The 21,749-nt window shown below is 40.9% G+C and overlaps 1 protein-coding gene across 1 annotated transcript in view; it reads right to left on the bottom strand.

The window, feature by feature from the left end:
• kcnh2b (potassium voltage-gated channel, subfamily H (eag-related), member 2b) overlaps nt 1-21,749 on the bottom strand; it is a 257,929-nt gene that overhangs the window by 14,461 nt on the left and 221,719 nt on the right. The window contains exons 7-10 of the mRNA XM_053342201.1: nt 6,099-6,278; nt 4,419-4,519; nt 4,045-4,183; nt 541-695 (exon numbers count right to left, since the gene is read on the bottom strand). Of these exons, the coding sequence (XP_053198176.1) occupies nt 541-695; nt 4,045-4,183; nt 4,419-4,519; nt 6,099-6,278 (575 nt within the window). The remainder of the gene's footprint in view (nt 1-540; nt 696-4,044; nt 4,184-4,418; nt 4,520-6,098; nt 6,279-21,749) is intronic.

Here is a 21,749-nt window from a genome sequence, read left to right as displayed (position 1 = left end):
TTGACCTTTTAAGCCAACTTCATACCAACTTATATTTTGGAAATGGTCAAAAGGCCTCATTTAAATGCATGTATACCTCATTTTTGGGAAGTTTAAGACAATGTAGCTACAGTTGGTTTCAAACACATCAACTGTAGTCAAAAGATGAACTTGGAATGAGATGCTGTTGTACTTGCTTGACAACTCAAAGCAACACCAAGCATGAGAAACTCTTTATATTCCTTCTGTTGTCATTGGGTCAATTGTGACCCAGGGAGACAACAGGAATTAAATCAGAAATGAGGTATGGTTTCATTTAAATGAGGCCTATTGATCATAACTTCCAAAAAAATAGGTGTAAAACCTGTGGTAAGAAGTCGGAATGAAGTTGGGTCTAAAAGGGTCTAACACAGAAATGGGTGATAATGTATAACTTATGCTTTATAAACAGTCCATTTTGACCCGGCAGGACAAAAGTTGCACAGTTGACAGGAAGCACTAGTGTCATCCATCTCTGTAAAATCTGTATCTGCTTCATCAGACAGTGTGACGGTGTCGTACCAGATGCAGGCCAGCCAGTGAGCGATGAGGGCGAAGGTGCACATGAGGAGGAAGAGGACAGCCGCGCCGTACTCTGAGTAGCGGTCCAGTTTTCTGGCTACGCGGACCAATCGCAGGAGACGAGCTGTTTTCAGCAGACCGATCAGAGTGGTGGTCTGATGGGAGAGAAGTCGAGATAAGGTATCGTTTAAAGCCACGGCAGAAACAAAGTCCCCTGGGCTCTGGTATCGCCTCACACCGCTCCCATCTGCTGTCACCCTGTCTCACACACACACAGGTGGAGCAGCCATGGCCATGTGCTGATGTGATTCAGTGTTGTGCAGGTGGTAAATCCTGACTCCCATTCATTACTTTGGGCTGTCTACTCCCTCGACTTTCTACTTGTATTCAGCTGGCCCCCTCCATGTCCATACAACAAATAAATAACAGGCCGATTACTGTGCTGGCACTGAGCCTAGTCCATCTCTCTCTCTCTCTCTCTCTCTCTCTCTCTCTCTCTCTCTCTCTCTCTGTGTGTGTGTGTGTCTACACAGTAAATAATAATTGCCTGCCGTAGAAAATCTCCATTTTCTTGGCTCAGAGGCCCCTTCGGACAGCATCAATGAAGTGAACCTTGGCAAAGTTTTCCCCCAGGCAGTGTTTGACTGTCCAAGAGTTTCCACATTCATCATTTTTGACTGGGCTGGTGTCTTAATGACCATAAATAACATTGGTTTTTATTACTTACACACTCGCCATTACTTATAGATGCATCTCAAGTAGCACTTACTCTGCTGATGGAATTACCCCAGCCTGAGCTGCTGTGTAGAGGGGTTCTATCAACCTCGGCCTCAGTGGTTTTCATCCTCATTATGAGCAAAGTCTCCTCAGAGGGTTTCTCACTCACTCACTCCTACCCCTCCCACTTCCTTTCACTTACACATTTTCCTCCAAACATACATTTCCCTCTCATTTAACCCAAGTTTGACCCATTTAAACATTTTAAATCAATACAAACACTCTATATAACATATTTAAGCCTGAAATGAGATGACTTTTTCTAAAGTGGTCGAAAATATACAAAAATTAAATATATTTCAAAATGATTTATTTTTATTGCAGCTGGTATACATGTTAAAGGTTATTATGAAACCTACCATTCAAATGTTGTCAATAAATTAACAAATAATTATGGCTGTTATGTTATGGCTTTAGATGTACTATCATAATATAGTGTGATGTGAATGTATGTTTACACCATTAATGCTAAATATATTAATTACATTTAATTATACTGAAGCCAGGTCAGAATATGAACAGTATGTAAGGTATGTAAACTGGAAGTGGCTGTGAGAGTAAATAATAGTAAACCTGGATGTAACTCCAGTTCTATGATCCCATAGCTACTGTTGTGGCTAGAAAACAGTGGATACATTATTTTCAGCATCACAACTACTGCAAAATGACTTGTTTAAGAGTGTCATTTCTAAACAATTCTATTCCCTCAAGTTAGTGAAGGCTAAATCAGAAGTGTCCGGTGCCCTCTTCATCTCTGTCAAACCAATCATTGCAGCTTGATATGAAACACATCACCACTGATTCCCCTGTGTGGGAAATGTCACCATAGATTTAAAAACGTGGTATATTGTGAAATACAGAGAGGGGAAAGGCTTAATCAACATTGTGTGACATCATTTGGCAAGGGCTTGAATGTAATTGACATTCATTTATATGTAAAAGAGCCACACTCCAGCTTTACTATCTGAAGTGATTGAAAAACACCTCCATCACTTCATTCTTCAATCATTCAACACACAGTTAACCATGCTGTAGTGTGTCACTGCATGTTTCTGTGTGTGGATGTTACTGAGGATTCTTTTCATTATTGAAGAACCTTTTATCATTTGATGCCATTTGAAAGTGAGTTTTTAAGTGAGAGTATTTAACTCAAGGGCAAAAGCTGAGTGCAAATTCCAAAGAAGATAACTCTTTGTTTGTGTGGTGCTGGTTGATTTAGCAGGTGTGAATATGCAGAGGTAAAAAAGTCAAAAAGACAAACTGGGTTGTTTATCTGGTATGTGGCAAAAAAGCAGTAGTGATGTATAGTAGGTGAATGAAAAGTAGGAAAATCCATGGCAGCATAACAGTCTGACTTTGTTACTGTGTCATTTTTAGACAATATGAGGTTTTCTGCACTGCAGTATGAAATTCAGACTATATTGTAATATTTCACACTTCAGTTCCACAATGAAATATGTGTGTTTTTATATATATTTTACATTTAGTGCATGCAAATCTAAAGCCTGGTATAAATCAAACAGAATATACTGAGCAGTGAATGCACTTTGTTGACTTACTGTGACTTCACTGTGTATCACTTGTGTTTTTTTCTGTCTTGACTGACTTATATGATGCTGTGTTTTCTTTATAGATGCTGGTTTTTGATTTTATTGGTTGAAAGAAACATTTTGAGAAGAGAAAACCATCTGGAGCATTTGCTGGAATGAATATCAGAGCGTGGTTTTGAAGTTACAATCACACATTCTCACAGATGCGTGGAGAACAACTTTAAATGGGCAGATTATTTTAAGAGTTCAGTGATAAATCAATAGTCAATTATGTTTTAACACTTACACACTGTTCATATTCTGACTCATAATTAGTCTCCACACCAATTCACATTCATAAATGCTCTATCAGTCATTAATACATGTTTGATTAATGCTAAATTTGATAGAATATGATGAATAAAACATGCTTGAATGCTGATTATTGATTTTTTTTAAATAAACACAGGTCGATTACATGCATATTTGCATATATAAAATGTCTATCAGCTGCACAAAAGTTAAACAAAGATACATTTTATTTCCGTTTTTGTATACTGTGGGTCACATGTGGAAAAGAAATGTGTACAGGTTGTTTTTACAACTCTCAAATGTAAAAATGGCTCAAAGTGGCTTTTTCAAATTGGTTGTTTCGTCTGATCAACAGACCAAAACCTAAAAATATTTAATTGACAATGATCAAATCAGAGAAAAACAGTCTTCAAACTGGAGAAGTAGGAACCAAATCATATTGAAATGATCTATCAATGATGAAAATGATGCGTTGATAAAGCAGTCGACTGATAGTTTGAGCTGTGGTGTTGTTCTGCACTCAGCTCTGTGTCACGTAAGGCAGACACGTGTTATTTTGATGCTCCGCCGCAGCCGACTGCAAATCAACTTCCCCACGGAGACAATTAAAATATGAAAGAAAAAAATAAAACCCAAACCACCTCTGCCTCTCTTTCTTCCTCTTATTCCCTGTCTTCCACCTCCGACTCCCTCCTCCCCTCCTCTCTCTTTGTATCCCCTCTGTTTGTTATCTCCTGTTTACTCCGTCAGATAAAGAACACTGGCTTAGACGGCAGACGCAACAAACAATGTTTCTCTCCTGGTAAAGTCTCTGTGGTATAGATTTGCCTTTCCTCCTTCTTTTTTCCTTCACCCTCCCTCCCTCCATCCCTCCATCATGACATACCTCCTCTCCGCTGCGGTAGATGAGCAGGTCAAAGGGAATGGCAGCCACCATGTCAATGAGGAACCAGCCTTTGAAGTAGTGGACGGCGATGCGCATTGGGTGGCTCACCACCTCATCGTTAGTGTTCACATAGGTCGTCCTGACAGGAAGAGAGCACATCATATCAAGAGTGGTTAACAAAAAACTACAACTACCATCATTTCCACTAATCCTACTACTTATACAACCTGCTCTAACATCAGATTCATTGGATTTGTGTATTAGACTAAGACTCATTTGACCACAGACAGTGTTCCAGCTGTTTGTACAACAACAAGCAAATGACTCTGCTCCAGCTGTTAATTAATGGTGCTACTGTGTGTCTCACTTCACACCTGAAGTTGATGAGGATATCGATAATGAACATAATATCCACGATGAGGTCCACCACGTTGAGAGGAGAGCAGTATCCACAATTCTGCAAGGATGAATCTTCCTGAGAGGAGGAGAGGAGGAGAGAAAAGAGGAGAGGAGAGGTATTAAGTGGAAAGAAGGATGTAGAACAGAATAGAGAAAAACAGACAGGAGAGAGGAGAATTATAACCTAATGCTCTAAAAATAGATCACTTGTGTATGACTAGCTCCTTCAAAATGGCTTTGCATACAGTATGTGTGTACAGTAGACAGAAACAGAGCTTTCAGCAGGTGAAGAGAGAAGAAGACATGAATCACCAGTAAACAACACAGACTCTGTTATTTCACAATTATTCGAAGCAACAGCATCTACATTTATTTAGTGTGACTTTTCAGTGCTGTGGTAATCTTCTGTGTGTGAGATGTTGCCTTATTGATCACATTTTGCTGGCAGAGCCCCGTTGTTTTCTGTTTATTTGTTCCAGAGAGCAGAGTGGATATGCAAAGATGCTGCTGATTTAATATCTCCTGTAGCTGATGTGCTTTACAGATGTGATTTAAGATAAGATAAAATAAGATAATCCTTTATTAGGGGGGGGGGGGGGGGCGTCGTAACAGTGTATACAAGAGAAATGTTGGTGTAGATATGGTGTTGGTACATATTATATTGGTGGAAAGGTTGATCACACTATTACTACGGAGCTTGATCCAGTTAATTAAAAGAAATTAAAAATAAATTAAAAAAATACACTAAAAAGGTGTTTTGTTGGGAAAGTTTGAAGGAATTAAATAGATTTTGTGTATCCTTGAAAAACCAATCAGAAGATGAGGAATGATGTAACATCGTATAGACATTAATGTAATTGGGGATGGAGAGATTTCATTATGAGAAAAAGACACAAAACAAACAATTGAGTCATACCAAGGATCAGTTTCACTCTTTATACACCTGTTTTTTTCATTTGTTTATGATTCACAGGAGGGGAGTTAACATAATTAAGGGTTATTTTGTCATTTATTAAATATTTCAGGTACTGTACTTGTGCTCACAATGTCCAACAAGTGGCTGTCTCTATGGCAACCTGGGGGCAAATGAACTCTGTCACTACTGTCCCATAAAATAGTATACACACACATGACATGGCATGTAGAGTTTCAAGATTCTCTAAAACCACAATGTTCCTTGATTTTCACTCTAAAAGCCATCTCAGTAGATATGGGTCAAATGTGACCCAGAATTGGTACAACGCTTCTAAATATTTTCATTTTTGTGTATTTTGGGCCACTTTAGGAACACGCACCAAGTGTCTGGGTAAAAGAAAAGGACATTTAGGGTGTTTTTACAACCGTCAAATGTCAAAATGTTTGACCCAGAAAGTATGTAAAGGTTGTTATGGAGAATTTGATTGTCAATAGTAGACCTACATTACAGCTGGACATCTAACTGGGAGGTTTGTATGACACATTCATTTGTGGTGGCATTATGCATCAGACTGATGTATTGATAATACTCTAGTTTCCCTTATACCAACTGCATCCTGCACTCACAAGCTTGTAACCAGAGAAGTTAACTGTTCCTTTAAGATAAACTGAGTATTGGACTATCTAATCATTGAGCAGCAGGCTTATTATAAGTGACTTTGACCCTCATCTGGACCCACCTGATCATCTAGGAGGAAGGCGGCTGAGTAAGGAGTCAGGATGGCGGTGTAGATGACCAGCAGCAGGATGAGCCAGTCCCACACCGCCTTGAAGGGGCTGTAGTGTAACACTGTCCACTTGTGGATGCGAGGAGCCTGGAGCTTGTACTCTGGCAACACATCTGCACCCAGAGACAGCACCTGAGTAGACAGAGGAGAGGAACGATCAGACACCGAATAGGAGGAGACAGAGACGAAAGGATGAGAGCGAAGAGAGAGGGAGGAAGGATTGAGAGAAAGAAAAAAGGAGAAAATAGAGACACACACAAACACACACACACATTTGCACATAGCCTATAGCAGCTGCATGAAATATACATAGACTCCCATGACATGTGTGTGTAGTGCAGTAGCTATAATAATAGCGTTTTGCAATTACAGCAATAGAGCCAGCGTCTACTGAGGATGATGAGAGCTGTTCTGAAGGTGCTGACCCTCTTAAGGTAACCCCCCCAGCATGATACCCCCCCTACACACACACACACACACACACACACACACACACACACACACACACACACACACTCCCAGACTTCAACATATGCAAATACACAGCAATGAATAGATGTATGCATATAAACTCACACACACTGATTCCAGTCACATCTTGTTTGCTCTGACATGAGAGCTTTGACTCAAAAGTGACTGCTTATAAGCATATTCCACACACACACACACACACACACACACACACACACACACACACACACACACACACACACACACACACACACACACACACACACACACACACACACACACATTAAAACACAAACACACACCAGGAATAAAATGTGGGATATTATTGCTGCATTTCTAAGTAGCTTTACTCTCAGTAATGTATTCCAGTGTCTGCTCTGCACTGGGTCCGGGTGAGAGCTAGGAATGAATCAGTATAAAGAAGCATTAGCACGGCCAGCTTTGTGTCGCCGCCTAATAGAATCACACAGAGAACGGCAGAAGCGGGGGGAAAAAAAGAAAAGCGAGCGTCAGAATGTGAGTGACAGATCCACAAGTGAGTTTAGAGTGACTTTCAAGCACTGGGCGCTGTACTTGTGTGGATGTGTGCACCAGAAAAACAATAGAGGGACTGGATGCAGGAACTGAATATAACTAAGGTGGCTTGCAAATGTGGCATCTATCACTTCATGTGTCACATGGTCTCCCTCATGTCAAATATAATATAATGTAACACAGCCAACTATAGACTAAAAGTGAGTCATGTATCTCTGTGACAGCCTCTAAAAAAAGAGCATCATAAGCTTTACAAAGATAGAATATCATTATAATGCAGCCAGAGAGCATTAGAGAAGTTACACATTTTAATTGGGTTATTTCTGTACTCCACATCGGCTTTAAAATCAAACAGTAAATATGAGGTTAAATTCCTGCCAACAAGTGTTTATATGCATACCAGATGAATAGTGTTGCCCCTTTTTATGCATAACCTCACTGTTTTATGGAAGAAGAAATGAAAGGAATTAATCAGCTAAAAAAAATGAAGATTAATGCAAAAATGATAAGTGGTGATATTTTATATTTGGCTGCAGTCTCTGACCCGCAGACATCATCAGGCTGCTGTTGTCCTCCTGTGTCAAAACTGACCCGGTTTATTTGACTGTTTATAATGAAACTTTATTGAACAAGTTCAGAGAAGTTTGAATCATTTCTCTAAATTGATGGCAGTTAAATGAAAAACAGGAACTTCTAATCAAAAGAGAAGCTCCATTTAAACCTTTGTAAATATTCATTAAAGTCTGTGTAAAGTAAGAATAAATATGTGTTCTGAGTTTGACATACCACAGAAAAGTGTGTTGTTAACCACCCTGTCAAATTTGAATGATTAAAAAAATCACCAAATATATGAAATTAGGCTTCAAAGTTGTGTAAAAATCAGCCTCTTTCTCTGCTACCAAACACTGTGGGAGTGCCCACCGAGTCTGCTGAACCCCCGCTCACCTGTCAATTAAAGTCACCACCTCTACCAGAAACATGGACGCTACGTCTGAGAGCTTTCTGCTGCTAACTCAGCTGCTAGCTCGACGGCTAACTCAGCTAACTGTAGACTGTACAGTAGTAGTGTGCACTGAATGTATTGATACCTCTACAGCAGCAGGGGAGGGTTTATGCTAATCACTAAATCCTGAACACAGAAATCTTGAAACACAGTTTGTGAAGCCTAGCTCCACAATTCAAATCTAAATGGTTGAAATGCTTTTTACACCTTTTTTAGAAATACATTTATGACCTATTTAATGTGTTTAGAAGAAATGTCTGAATTCACGGTCTTACAAGTTTTTGATTATTGGAAACTTAATTTGTTATAAATGTTGCCAACCCCTATTTTTGTCACTGACCCACATATCATATAGGGTTGTCCTGCATATTGCATTGCAGCTACCCAACATTCTAAGTTTTAAATGTATTTCAATGTTTCTTGTATGTTTACATGTGTATCTGTCTGGATGTTGTGCTGCAACCAAATTTCCCAATATGGGTTCTTAATAAAGACTGTGTTGTCCAATCTCTGTATATACTGCTTGCCACCTCTGAGTCACTCTGTAAGACAAATGTTTACACACATATCTCCTCTGCTTGTAAGAAGATGTTACAGCACTTCAAAATGTTAAAGAACTAACATTTGCTGTTAGCTCGGAGCAAAGATTGCAGTGCAGCAGTGCCACTTTTCCAACAGACACATTTGTATTCAGGTAGAGTTGACGGCAGACTCTCTGGAGATGTGTGTGTGTGTGTGTGTGTGTGTGTGTGTGTGTGTGTGTGTGTGTGTGAGGATAAAAAAGGACAGGTGAGAGTACAACATAAATCAATAACATAGAGTCCAGTTTTTGATTGAGATGTAATACTGAGTCCTGTATTCCCTGATGTCAAACATGTGCTTATGCTTCTTCCCTCACCTCTGTGTTTTTCTTTCCATTTACTCCATTTATCTTTTATCACTGTTTACTCCTCTTTCTCTCGTTCTTGTTTCTTCCTGCCCTCCCCTTGACCTTCTTTTATTTTCCTGCCTCTATGGGTCATCTGTTTGTCCACCTTTCTTCTCCTTCCCCTATCACCATTCATCCTTCCCTCCCTCCCGCCTCATCCTCCTTTCTTCTCCTGCATGACAGGCCCGGTTTTTCATCCCCTCCGCCTCCCTCTCTCCCCTCTCTCACTCTCCATCTTCCTCTCTTTAACCCTCCGTCACCTTTCCTCCCTTGTACTTTCATTCTTGCCTCCCTCTCACTTTCATTGTCACTTTTTCCTTCTGGCTCAATAATGAAACCATGTATAAAACATCTGCTATATGAGGATGTGATATCCCTCATTCTCTAAGTATTTCCTTGGGAGTCGTTCTTTTAGATATAAAAATTTGGCAACAACACACGTGCTTGATATATTAAGGATGAGCACGAAATATTTCAGTGTTTATCCTCTCTGTAATTGAGCCAGCTGTCTCATATTTGAGCAGTGCTTTATAATTCTGGCTCCTTCAAGGACTTTATTTTCAAGTTTTCATGTATTTCTTTATGCAAGTAAAATTACACAAAGAATACTTTAGTGTTTTTTGCAGTTGTATGAATTATCAAATGGATAATGATCAAACTTTAATTATGAGTTGATTTTAGTGTAATTCTCTCTTGATCTACACTGTCTATGTGTATACAGCAGAGTTTATGCTCTGTGTTGCTGTCTGCGGTGGTGGTGGTGATGATGGTGGTGGTATAGTGGTGGTGGTATAATGGTGGTGATGGTGGTGGTATAGTGGTGGTGGTTAGGCATGAGCCGGTATGAAATTCTGACGGTATGATAACCTTAGGTAAAAATATCACGGCTTCACGGTTTCACGGTATTATGATTACGGCTATAAAATGTGATACTTTGAAATGTCTGTATTTAAAAATAAAAAAAAAGTTTTTTTCCCCATTGAATGGTCTTTTATTTTTAGTAAATATGTATTTAAAATAAATGATAATAAAAAATTAAAACTGCAAGCAGTGATGAACGGGCCCTCGCGCCCCCATGCACCGCCCCGTACGCGCATGTCGGTGCGTGCTGCAGGCACACGGCAGACACAGCGGGCACGTAGACGTCTTGGCACCCGGGTTCGTAATGAACGTTGTGTGATGGGGCTAAGTCACATTGCATGTGTCCACTAGGTGGCGCTAGAGATCACCCACCAATTATATGTCATGTTGCAGTGTGTGATGTGGAGAACACATCCTGTAAATTTCATGTAAATAGGATAATGTTTGTCATATGAGGCTGACTTCCTGTGTCCAGTAGGTGGCGCTGTGTATTTGACACAGTATTGATGCATAGATGTGTTCAGGGCGGGACCCTCTACATGCATGATGAATTTGGTGTAGACGGGACAATTTCTGTAGGAGTTATAAGGACTTCCTGCTTCATGGCGAAGCATCGAAATTGTTTGCACAGCCACGCCCAACAGGAAGAAGTCATAAAAAAGCTTTTGATAACTTGTCATCTCCAATGTCTCAAGATGACTCTGTGTGAATTTGAAGTGGATGGGATGAAATCTCTAGGACTAGTGCGTTCAAATATGAGGCCTGGAAATGACCACAAAACTCACCAAAATTGAGCATTTTTCCCAAGATGGCCGACTTCCTGTTGGACTTAGGGTATGGGTCCAAATGGCGTTTTTGTGCGTCTGGAGATGATACATAAACCTACCGAATTTCATTCTTCTATGTCAATCGGGAAGTCTGAGGTTCAATTATGAAATATTCAAGGGGGCGCTATTGAGCCATTTGGTCACGGCCATCCCATTGAAGTATACAGGATGTGAAATGACCCCACTCCACACGTGTGTGTTGAGTTTCGTTACCGTGGAGGCATCCTTTGCCTCTGAAAACTGTAATCGTATTTCATGGCGTTGAATGCGTTGTCATGGCAACAGTATTTGATGATGGGTCACGAGTTGCAGAATGTAGCATCACCAAGGTCTTATGTCTCAGCTGAGTCAATTTCAGGTGTAAATACTTAAAATTATGGGAGTAATTAGTGAAAGAATGAAGCAAGTGACTTCCTGTTGCCAGTAGGGGGCGCTATGACTGTCACTAAATATGAGACTGTACATGTGTTCAGACGGGGACACTGTACAAGCATATTAAATTTGGAAAAGCTCAGACCATGTGGAGTCAAGTTATGAGGGTTTGAATTTTCATGGCGAAGGATCGAAATTCGCCACGTCACCACGGCAACCAGGAATGACGGGGGAAAAAGCTTTTGATAACTATTCATCTCCAATGTCTCATGATGATCCTGTGTGAATTTGAAGTGGGTGGGATGAAGATTATGGGAGTAATTAGTGAAAGAATGAAGCAAGTGACTTCCTGTTGCCAGTAGGGGGCGCTATGACTGTCACTAAATATGAGACTGTACATGTGTTCAGAGCAGGACCCTGAACAGGCATCTGAAATTTGGAAAAGCTCAGACAATGTGGAGTCAAGTTATGAGGGTTTGAAATTTCATGGCGAAGCATCGAAATTCGCCGCATCACCACGGCAACCAGGAATGACGGGGGGAAAAACCTTTTGATAACTTTTCATCTCCAATGTCTCAAGATGACTCTGTGTGAATTTGAAGTGGATGGGAAGAAAACTCTAGGAGTAGTGCATTCAAATATGATGCCACAATTTGCATTAAAATCAATATTTTGATTCAAAATGGCCGACTTCCTGTTGGTGTTAGGGTATGTGTACAAGAGACTTTTTGGTGCGTCTTGACATGTTGAACATGTGTACCAAGTTTCGTTTCTCTATATCAATCTGTCACGAGGGGCTCGCTTTTATTGATTTTGTAGGGGGCGCTAGAGAGCCATTTTGTCACGCCCATTTGTGAAAACCATAAAATATCGAAATTTTCGCCGGGTCTGGCTTGCGTGCAAACTTTGGTGAGTATCGGGGCACGTTCAGGGGGGCAAAAAGGCCGTCGTCGTGCAAGAAAAAGAAAAATAATAATAATAATTAAAACTGCAAGCAGTGATGAACGGGCCCTCGCGCCCCCACGCACCGCGCCGTACGCGCATGCCGGTGCGTGCTGCAGTCACACGGCAGACACAGCGGGCACGTAGGCGTCTTGGCACCGGGGCTTGTAATGAACGTTGTGTGATGGGGCTAAGTCACATTGCATGTGTCCACTAGGTGGCGCTAGAGATCACACACCAATTACATGTCATGTTGCAGTGTGTGATGTAGAGAACACATCCTCTAAATTTCATGTAAATCGGATAATGTTTGTCATATGAGGCTGACTTCCTGTGTCCAGTAGGTGGCGCTGTGTATATGAAGCAGTATTGATGGATAGATGTGTTCAGGGCGGGACCCTCTACATGCGTGAGCAATTTGGTGTAGGTGGGACAATGTCTGTAGGAGTTATAAGGACTTCCTGCTTCATGGCGAAGCATCGAAATTGTTTGCACAGCCACGCCCAACAGGAAGAAGTCATAAAAAAGCTTTTGATAACTTGTCATCTCCAATGTCTCAAGCTGACTCTGTGTGAATTTGAAGTGGATGGGATGAAATCTCTAGGACTAGTGCGTTCAAATATGAGGCCTGGAAATGACCACAAAACTCACCAAAATTGAGCATTTTTCCCAAGATGGCCGACTTCCTGTTGGACTTAGGGTATGGGTCCAAATGGCGTTTTTGTGCGTCTGGAGATGATACATAAACCTACCGAATTTCATTCTTCTATGTCAATCGGGAAGTCTGAGGTTCAATTATGAAATATTCAAGGGGGCGCTATTGAGCCATTTAGTCACGGCCATCCCATTGAAGTATATAGGATGTGAAATGACCCCACTCCAGACGTGTGTGTTGAGTTTCGTTACCATGGAGGCATCCTTTGCCTCTGAAAACTGTAATCGTATTTCATGGCGTTGAATGCGTTGTCATGGCAACAGTATTTGATGATGGGTCACGAGTTGCAGAATGTAGCATCACCAAGGTCTTATGTCTCAGCTGAGTCAATTTCAGGTGTAAATACTTAAGATTATGGGAGTAATTAGTGAAAGAATGAAGCAAGTGACTTCCTGTTGCCAGTAGGGGGCGCTATGACTGTCACTAAATATGAGACTGTACATGTGTTCAGACGGGGACACTGTACAAGCATATTAAATTTGGAAAAGCTCAGACCATGTGGAGTCAAGTTATGAGGGTTTGAATTTTCATGGCGAAGGATCGAAATTCGCCACGTCACCACGGCAACCAGGAATGACGAGGGAAAAAGCTTTTGATAACTATTCATCTCCATTGTCTCAAGATGATCCTGCGTGAATTTGAAGTGGGTGGGATGAAGATTATGGGAGTAATTAGTGAAAGAATGAAGCAAGTGACTTCCTGTTGCCAGTAGGGGGCGCTATGACTGTCACTAAATACGAGACTGTACATGTGTTCAGAGCAGGACCCTGAACAGGCATCTGAAATTTGGAAAAGCTCAGACAATGTGGAGTCAAGTTATGAGGGTTAGAAATTTCATGGCGAAGCATCGAAATTCGCCGCATCACCACGGCAACCAGGAATGACGGGGGGAAAAACCTTTTGATAACTTTTCATCTCCAATGTCTCAAGATGATTCTGTGTGAATTTGAAGTGGATGGGAAGAAAACTGTAGGAGTAGTGCATTCAAATATGATGCCACAATTTGCATTAAAATCAATATTTTGATTCAAAATGGCCGACTTCCTGTTGGTGTTAGGGTATGTGTCCAAGAGACTTTTTGGTGCGTCTTGACATGTTGAACATGTGTACCAAGTTTCGTTTCTCTATGTCAATCTGTCACGAGGGGCTCGCTTTTATTGATTTTGTAGGGGGCGCTAGAGAGCCATTTTGTCACGCCCATTTGTGCAAACCATAAAATATCGAAATTTTCGCCAGGTCTGGCTTGCGTGCAAACTTTGGTGAGTTTCGAGGCACGTTCAGGGGGGCAAAAAGGCCGTCGTCGTGCAAGAAAAAGAAAAATAATAATAATAATCTTGACAGATACAATAGGGCTTCGCGCTGGTCAGCGCTCGGGCCCTAATAATCTTGACAGATACAATAGGGCTTCGCGCTGGTCAGCGCTCGGGCCCTAATAACTGAATTATTTCTAAATAAAAAAAAAAAAGTGCAGTCCTTCAACTGAGGCTAAACCTGCAGCTCAAGTCACGACATAAATTGATTATTTTTTGTGAGAAAAAACACAACACAAAATGCAAATAAATGCAATCACTGAACCTGTGGCTCAAGATATCAGAACATAAATAATTGAAAAAAATAAAAACACTTCTAAGATAAATATAAATAAATAAATGCAGGCAGGAGCTTAAAACTGAATCAACAGTTTTTGGAGACTTGCTCACGATCATATATGATGTATTTCCTCCTCGCGCTGCTACTGTCCGGGACCTTCTTCCTCCAAGACGCAGCCGTCTGTCTTTTTACGGTAGCCTTATAAGTATAAATACAGCCGACTTGGCGCTTGTAGACGGGAGGAAAGTTCGGGGGGCTCGCCTCCTCCAGCCATCATACAGCCTGCAGAGCGACCTGCTTGTAACAGCAACCGGAGGTGCGCTACTTTACGCTGCAGCTGCACACGACCAGGGACCTCCACTCTCTCTCTGACCAGACGTCACATAAAAAAAAAAAAACCTGCTCATACCGCAGGAACGGTATGACGGAAATTTTTAGTGGTTTTGAAACCGTGACTTTTTCATACCGTGGTATACCTTGAAACCGGTAACCGGCCCATGCCTAGTGGTGGTATAATGGTGGTGATGGTGGTGGTATAGTGGTGGTATAGTGGTGGTGGTATAATAGTGGTGATGGTGGTGATGGTGGTGGTATAATGGTGGTGATGGTGGTGGTATAGTGGTGGTATAATGGTGGTGATGGTGGTGGTATAGTGGTGGTGGTGGTGGTTATAGTGATAGTGATAGTGGTGATGGTGATGGTGATAGTGATAGTGATGGTGGTGATAGTAATGATAGAGATGGTGGTGATGTCAAAATAATTATTTATCATTTATCATTATTTATATGTGCCATATAAAATGTTTGTTTTTTAAAATATTGTTTGTGTATTCTGTCTCAGTCATTGTTGTATCTATAAAGTCAGGTTTATTGTTTGCACAAATAAAAAAAACCTATTTTCAGTAGGCCTATATAGATTTTATTTTAGTATGTATTATGTTGCTTTTAAAATTGCTTTCCAATAGTCGTCAAAAGGAACAAAAGAATAAAAAGATTCAAGCTTTTCTCATGTCATATTTTTTGGTAAAGACTTTCTATAAATGCTTCAGTGAATTTCTCCACCTGACTACACTGCAGTGTAACACAGCCAGTCCTCTGAGAGCAGGAAAATATGTGTGTGTGTGCGTGTGTGTCTGTATTGGTGAGAGTGTGTGTATATGGATTCACTTTTTACACACAGACTGACCCTGTCAGCCAGACAACCACCACATCCTCCCACTTCTTCCTCTCCTTCTCCTTCCTTTACAAAACCAAGCTAATCCTTCAGCAGCCTCAACTTTCCAACTAGTTTTCTGCCATTCATCAAAGTGACTCATATTATCCAACAGACTTTGCTTATGGTGCTTGGTGTAAAGATCATCGGTTTCTTTGGGGTCTTCATGCATCAGTAGTCTTCAGTAAACTAAATATCTGAGGGGCTGATCAGTGTTAGCAGCTGTGGGAACTTTGCACAGCTTCTGTAAGCTGCCAATGAACTGCAGGCAGGGACCCCATCAGCTGTGTTTAGCCCAAATCTGTTTATCATGTTTTTAGTTCAACAGACACAGTCTCCAGAATAACACTGAGGACGTTAGGAAACACACACAGTGTCTATCACGGTTATCAAGATGGGTCTTTTAAAGCATCGTCCTCTCTCACACTGCTTGATATTGTTACATTGACATCACTTGCCTTTGATTACTGAGATTTTGTTTATGAGTTTAATGATTTAGTTTTGCTGATATGTGAACCTGGCACTTCCTCTCATGCTCCCTATCACATCAAGTCCTGCTCTTTGTTGTTTTTTGATCAAAGCATCACCTGCAGTGGCACATTGGGGATAGTTCCTCATTGTTCAACCTGGACCCTATTTTTATATTTTGTTGTGTCTAAGCGACTCAGGGGAGGACAGGTTTTGAAATTGGTCCAGTATTGAGTGAGAGTGCTTCAGCTGTGTTCCTGCAACAACTCAAATCGGGTGAGATTTTGTGATGTTAGACACAATAACAGCCCCTGATTGAGTGAAGTTTTATTTCTCTGTATGGTCCTTCTCATAATGTAATTGTCAGACACTTAGAAGAACATTCTGAGCCTCTCAGTGGCAAAAACAAACATTATTGCCCCACTGGATTACATTGCAGCCCATTTTACGGCTGCCAACTGACGCTCAATACTGGACCTATTTCAAAAATTGTTGTCCCCATTAGTCACTTAGACATGAAAAAGATGGGAAAACAGGGTCCAGGTTGAAAAACACAGAAGTTTCCTACTGTCTGCAGTAGACCACACAAATAATCATCATTATCGTAGGTATAACAAGCAGATCTGTATCATGACACGCACACATAACACACATCTGCATGAGCACACACAAACTCACACCCCTACAGTTCAGTCAAGTGCCCCTCTCAGTTGTGTGCCCCCCCCCCCCCTCCTGGAGTATCCTCTGGGTTATTTATAGCCATCTGTGTGAAACTGGGAAAAAAAAGAAAAGAAAAAGAACGCCACGAGGGCTGTTGAAAGTGCAGATGTCGAGACACATTTAAGCGCAGATAGGGCAGAGTTGTGTTTTAGGACAGCGCCGGAGGTGGGGAGGACTCGGGGTGATCGGGGGGGGGGGGGTGGAGTCGGGGGTTGTCCGGCTGTGCTATCAAGATGATGTTTGTCTCGCTTCAATCCGGCGACACGCTGTTTCTTCCTCGTCGTCAGTCTTACTGAGCGGAATCCCCCGGTCCGGCATCACTGAGTTTCTTTGCACATCATCTTAGCTGGAGTTTGACATTTATCCCTGAAACTGATGGGATTTGCTTGGACTGCATGTGTCACACTGGGGTTGGGTCAGGAATTTTCTCCTTTGGCTGCCTGATTTAAAATTATTGAAAATTTATTAAATTAGGCGTTGAATCCAAGTATAAATCAACGTGTTGCTTAGTCTAGCACAGCTTCACAATAAAGCTACAGGAAGACATAATTGGATTTTTTTTTTCTCATTCAAGAGTCAAATTCAAATACAGGCCTTTAAGTTCAGCCTGTTCATGAAACTGATGTAGCGTCAAATCTACTTTCTATGACACTGCATGTTTTAAACTGGCAGGAGAGCAGATAAGAAGACAAGAGGAAACAACTTATGACAAGTGATAAATCAAATTTAAACGAAAATGTCAGATACATGGTAAGCACCTGCATGCTAAACCATCAATACTGTCATACTCTTTTTATGTTCCGCCGTGTTACTTCTCATCTAAATGACAGTATAATACGAGACTAATATAACAGGTTGAAATGTCTACTCTTATTCAATTTGTTTTGCTTTGATGAGAAAGCAGGAATGATGAGAAAGACAAAAAGGATGCCTCGTGGTCCCAGAGGCAGAGGGAGATGAGTATGTGGGCATCAAAAGATTTCTTATGATTAATGAAGCTGAAATGGCTGGAGAGTAAATACAACACAGAGGGAAATTAAAAGAAAGATGGTGAGATGGATTACTTCTTGATAAGATTTTGCTCCCTAAAAGTTTTTTCTGTATAACTGATAAGAAAAGATAAAGTAAAGTTAGTTCAAGAGGGAAAGTAGCTGATATTATAAAGCAACAGGAAGCAAGACAAGGTCACAGTATTGACTCAAACTGGCTCAAACTCTGAAGGTGATGACTCACCTTTTTTTTTTTTTGCAATCAAAAAAAGTAGTAAACAGTCAAATAAAAAAGGGTGATGACTCAACAGCCACTTTCATCATTAGTGTTCAATCAAATATTCTATTAGTGTAGGAGACCGAGCCACAGGCAGCTGCAGAGGTTCATACAGAGAGGGGGGGGGGGGGGGGGTGTTAGCACACACACAGGCGCAACTTCAAAAGCTAAGTGAAGTTGGAAGGTCAAAGTGACAGGAAACTAGTTTGTTATCTCTTGAGAGTTTGCAATAAAAGTGAAGGTTACCTTGTGAAAAGTTCCAGAGTGGGTACATGATGCTGTGCTGTACATTTCACAGGCAACTCACGACTAAAGAAAAACACTACTGACTACTCAAAAATGATGATACCAGTACCAATCCATGTACCCTTAAAGTGATACTGATACCAATAGAGTACTTCATTCAATACCCATCATGTGACTAGAAGCATTAAATCATTATTAATTAAGCTCCTCCACATCTAAATGATTAGATTTTTACACAAATGCATTTTTAAAAGCTTCAAATAATTAAGACTTCCAAACAATCACATGTCAAATAACACTTGCATTGATTGGCTGTGAGCAAGTCCATACAAATAGTCATATTGTCTAGCTCTGGGTGCAAAAAGGATTGAGTGCAGGTATCGTTTGATGGGGGATGTTTCAATACTACTTGGTAATGATTTATTTCGGTTTATACCTTAAAAGGCATTGAGTACCGATCCCTATTGCTAACTGGTGCAAGCATGGAGAACTTTTCTTTAGTAGGTATCAGACAGAGTTACAAAACGTCTTTGTCAACATTCTTTAAAAAAAAAAAAAAAAGGATGACCCAGCAACGCCTTTCACTTCAGCTCTCTGTAGTCACGCTGTAGCTTTTATTAAACTTGACACCCTGCTTGTTGAAAAAACTTTGTGCAGGTCTCAGAGGGGAGCGGATAAAAAAAAAAGAGCACGGCATGAGGTTAACGGCAGCTGAAGGCAGTCAGGCAGCACGGGCCATCCATCTGCTTGGTAGGGGTGTTGATGGTTTTGGGAGGCTTCCATTTCTCACATTGTGTGAGATTCATTTGGCAGGGACACTTGTGTAGATGGGTGTAAACTTGAAGAAAAAAGCCCAAACAAAAAACTATTAGTCGACAAATGGATACAGAAAGTAAAAGAAGAAGAAAGAAAGCACCTCTGAGCTCAGTTATAGTGATATTTTTAGCCAGACATTAATTATAATCTTCTCAATTGGCTCCTTGTTCCAATTTAGAATGAAGGGCTTGTACCAAGGACATTTTAAATCAACTGTGTTCCAATGGCTCAAAGCATCATGGGAGTGTTTGTTATATGAAAAGCCCTGTTCACTTCCTGTGGTGTTGTATCAGTCCTGGGGATATTGGTTTGGTTCAAAAGGTTTTAGATATGCTGAGTTTTGAAGTATGATGTCCATTTTCATCTGTGAATGTGTAAAGCTCATACACACATATATTATATTGGGTAGAAGTATTGGGTTTGGTGGATGCCAGGAGAATGGTACCTGCCTGACTGCATTGTGCCGACTGTAAAGTTTGGTTGAGGAGGCATAATGGTATGGGGTTGTTTTTCAGGCACTGGGCCAGGCCCTTAAGATCCACTGAAGGGAAATCTTAACACCTCAGCACCAAGACATTTTGTAGAATTCTTTGCTTCTAACTTTGTGGGAACAGTTTGGGGAGGGCCCTGTTCTATTCTAGCATGACTGTGCCCCAGTGTACAAAGCAAGACCCATTAAGACATGGTTGGGTGAGTTTGGTGTGGAGGAGTCCTGACCTCAACTCCATCGAGCTCCTTTGGGATTGAACTAGAATGGAGATTGTGAGCCAGGCCTTTGAGTCTAATATCAGTGCCTGACGTCAAAAATGCTCTCCTGGATGATTGGGTAAAAAGGTCCACAGACACACTGCAAAAGCCTTCCCAGAAGAGTGGACACTTTTATAGCTGCAAAGGGGGGACCAACTTCATATTAATGCTTACAGATGATCATAAAAGTTCCTGTAGGTGCAATGACCAGGTGTACCAATACATCTGTCCATATAGTGTATGCAGATACACTCTTTTATAAATGTGGACACCATGCAACATGAGGTGGACATATGGTTTGAAAAAGAAGTGAAGGAGGTTATCTGTGTCAAAGTAGAGAAACCATCCCCGACCTACAATACTGTCCTTTCATCCCCTCCACGGAGATTTAACAACCATTCACATGTGCCAGCTGTAACGACTGTCCTTTACACCCTGCCTCAGGTGACTCACACGACTCTAACATCTGTTGTCACAACAGCCAGAGCACTAATGAAGCAAGTGGTATCAGTGATCTTAATGACTCCACACAGATTATATATTGGTGACTCTGTGAACAGTTACAGCTGAAGAAGCCCCTTAGATGAATGGTCTTCAAGTATCTACAACCGCAAAGTCCTGTTGACCTTGATTCAACCTCCTCACAAACTGCTTTCAATAAGAGATGAGTGGTTACCAACTGCCTTTTCTTATTCAGCATCACTATGAAAACTGCCCACAACGATCCCTAGCATCTAAAGCCTTGATGCGTCAATGGGGGAGTTAAACTAGTATCTTCCTATTAGCCTCTCTTCTGTTTGTTTGTTGGAAAATCAAAGTGACTTCTCATTAGACGGACTCTTGGAGTGCACAGCATGAGTACACACTTTGGCTCTGTGTACTTTGCTGTGTTTGCATGCACTTAACGTGTGTCTGAAGGCATGCGTGCAGACACGTGTTGTATTGTACTGGTATGGTTTTTTTCCTTATGGGTGACTAAATTAGTGAGTTAGCACCAAAAATAAATCCACATAGCAAAATGTCTCATTTGAAAGTGTTGCTTGTACTGCTGATCAAACTGAAAGTCAACACAATCTTTCAATATTTGGTTTGTATCAATATCAGTTAAACTGAGAAAACAATGTCAGGATGAATGTACCTTTTTAAATTTAACCTAAACGAGCAATAACAGATTTATTGGCCACTTGGGGGCAGTATAAACAAGCAACAGTACAACACTCAGATGTTACGACATTTTACGTTGATATGGTGAACTGGTGAGCAAGCACTTCCTTATTTACACATCTAGCAGTTGTGGAGAAACATTATCGTTCATTTGCAGCCATGTTTCTGTCCACCATGTGAATATTCACTGTCTTTTAGCTCTTTAGTTTTTGATCTCTACCAACTCCTGAGGGAAGTTTCTGGCTCTTAAGCTTTTCCTCTGAAAACAGAACCAAGGAAGCTGAAGGGAGCTGCAGAGTTTGGTCATAATTCCCTCTAGGTTTATCATTTATTTTGTTTACATTGACTTGAGTATCCCCATTAGGAGGTTTCTCCCAGCATATACAGAGTATAATGTTTACATGGAACACAGATAAATCTGGTTATTCATATCTTGGTGTACATGATAAAAACTAGTATCCCACTTAATTATTACTGCATGCTATTTCCATGGGCACTTGTGATGTTTACAACACACACCAGCTCTGTAACTGTTGGCTGTGGGCAAATGAGACCACTTTGGCTTATAATGGACTTAGCAAGAGAGTGACAGGGATTATTAAACATGTCCTCCACGTTGAGAGGTGTTAGGCTGTCACTGCCACCGCATAGGACAAGGGAGAATCCTGTAGCTGGTCTTGAATAGGTCAGAATTTCAATGCTCTCTCCCATATAAACTATA

The sequence above is a fragment of the Scomber japonicus genome, chromosome 21 (genome assembly GCF_027409825.1).
Source record: "Scomber japonicus isolate fScoJap1 chromosome 21, fScoJap1.pri, whole genome shotgun sequence".
In the NCBI taxonomy this organism is placed as follows: Eukaryota; Metazoa; Chordata; class Actinopteri; order Scombriformes; family Scombridae; genus Scomber; species Scomber japonicus.
The sequence above is the reverse complement of the archived record's forward strand: the minus strand, read 5'-3'. Positions and strand labels throughout refer to the sequence as shown.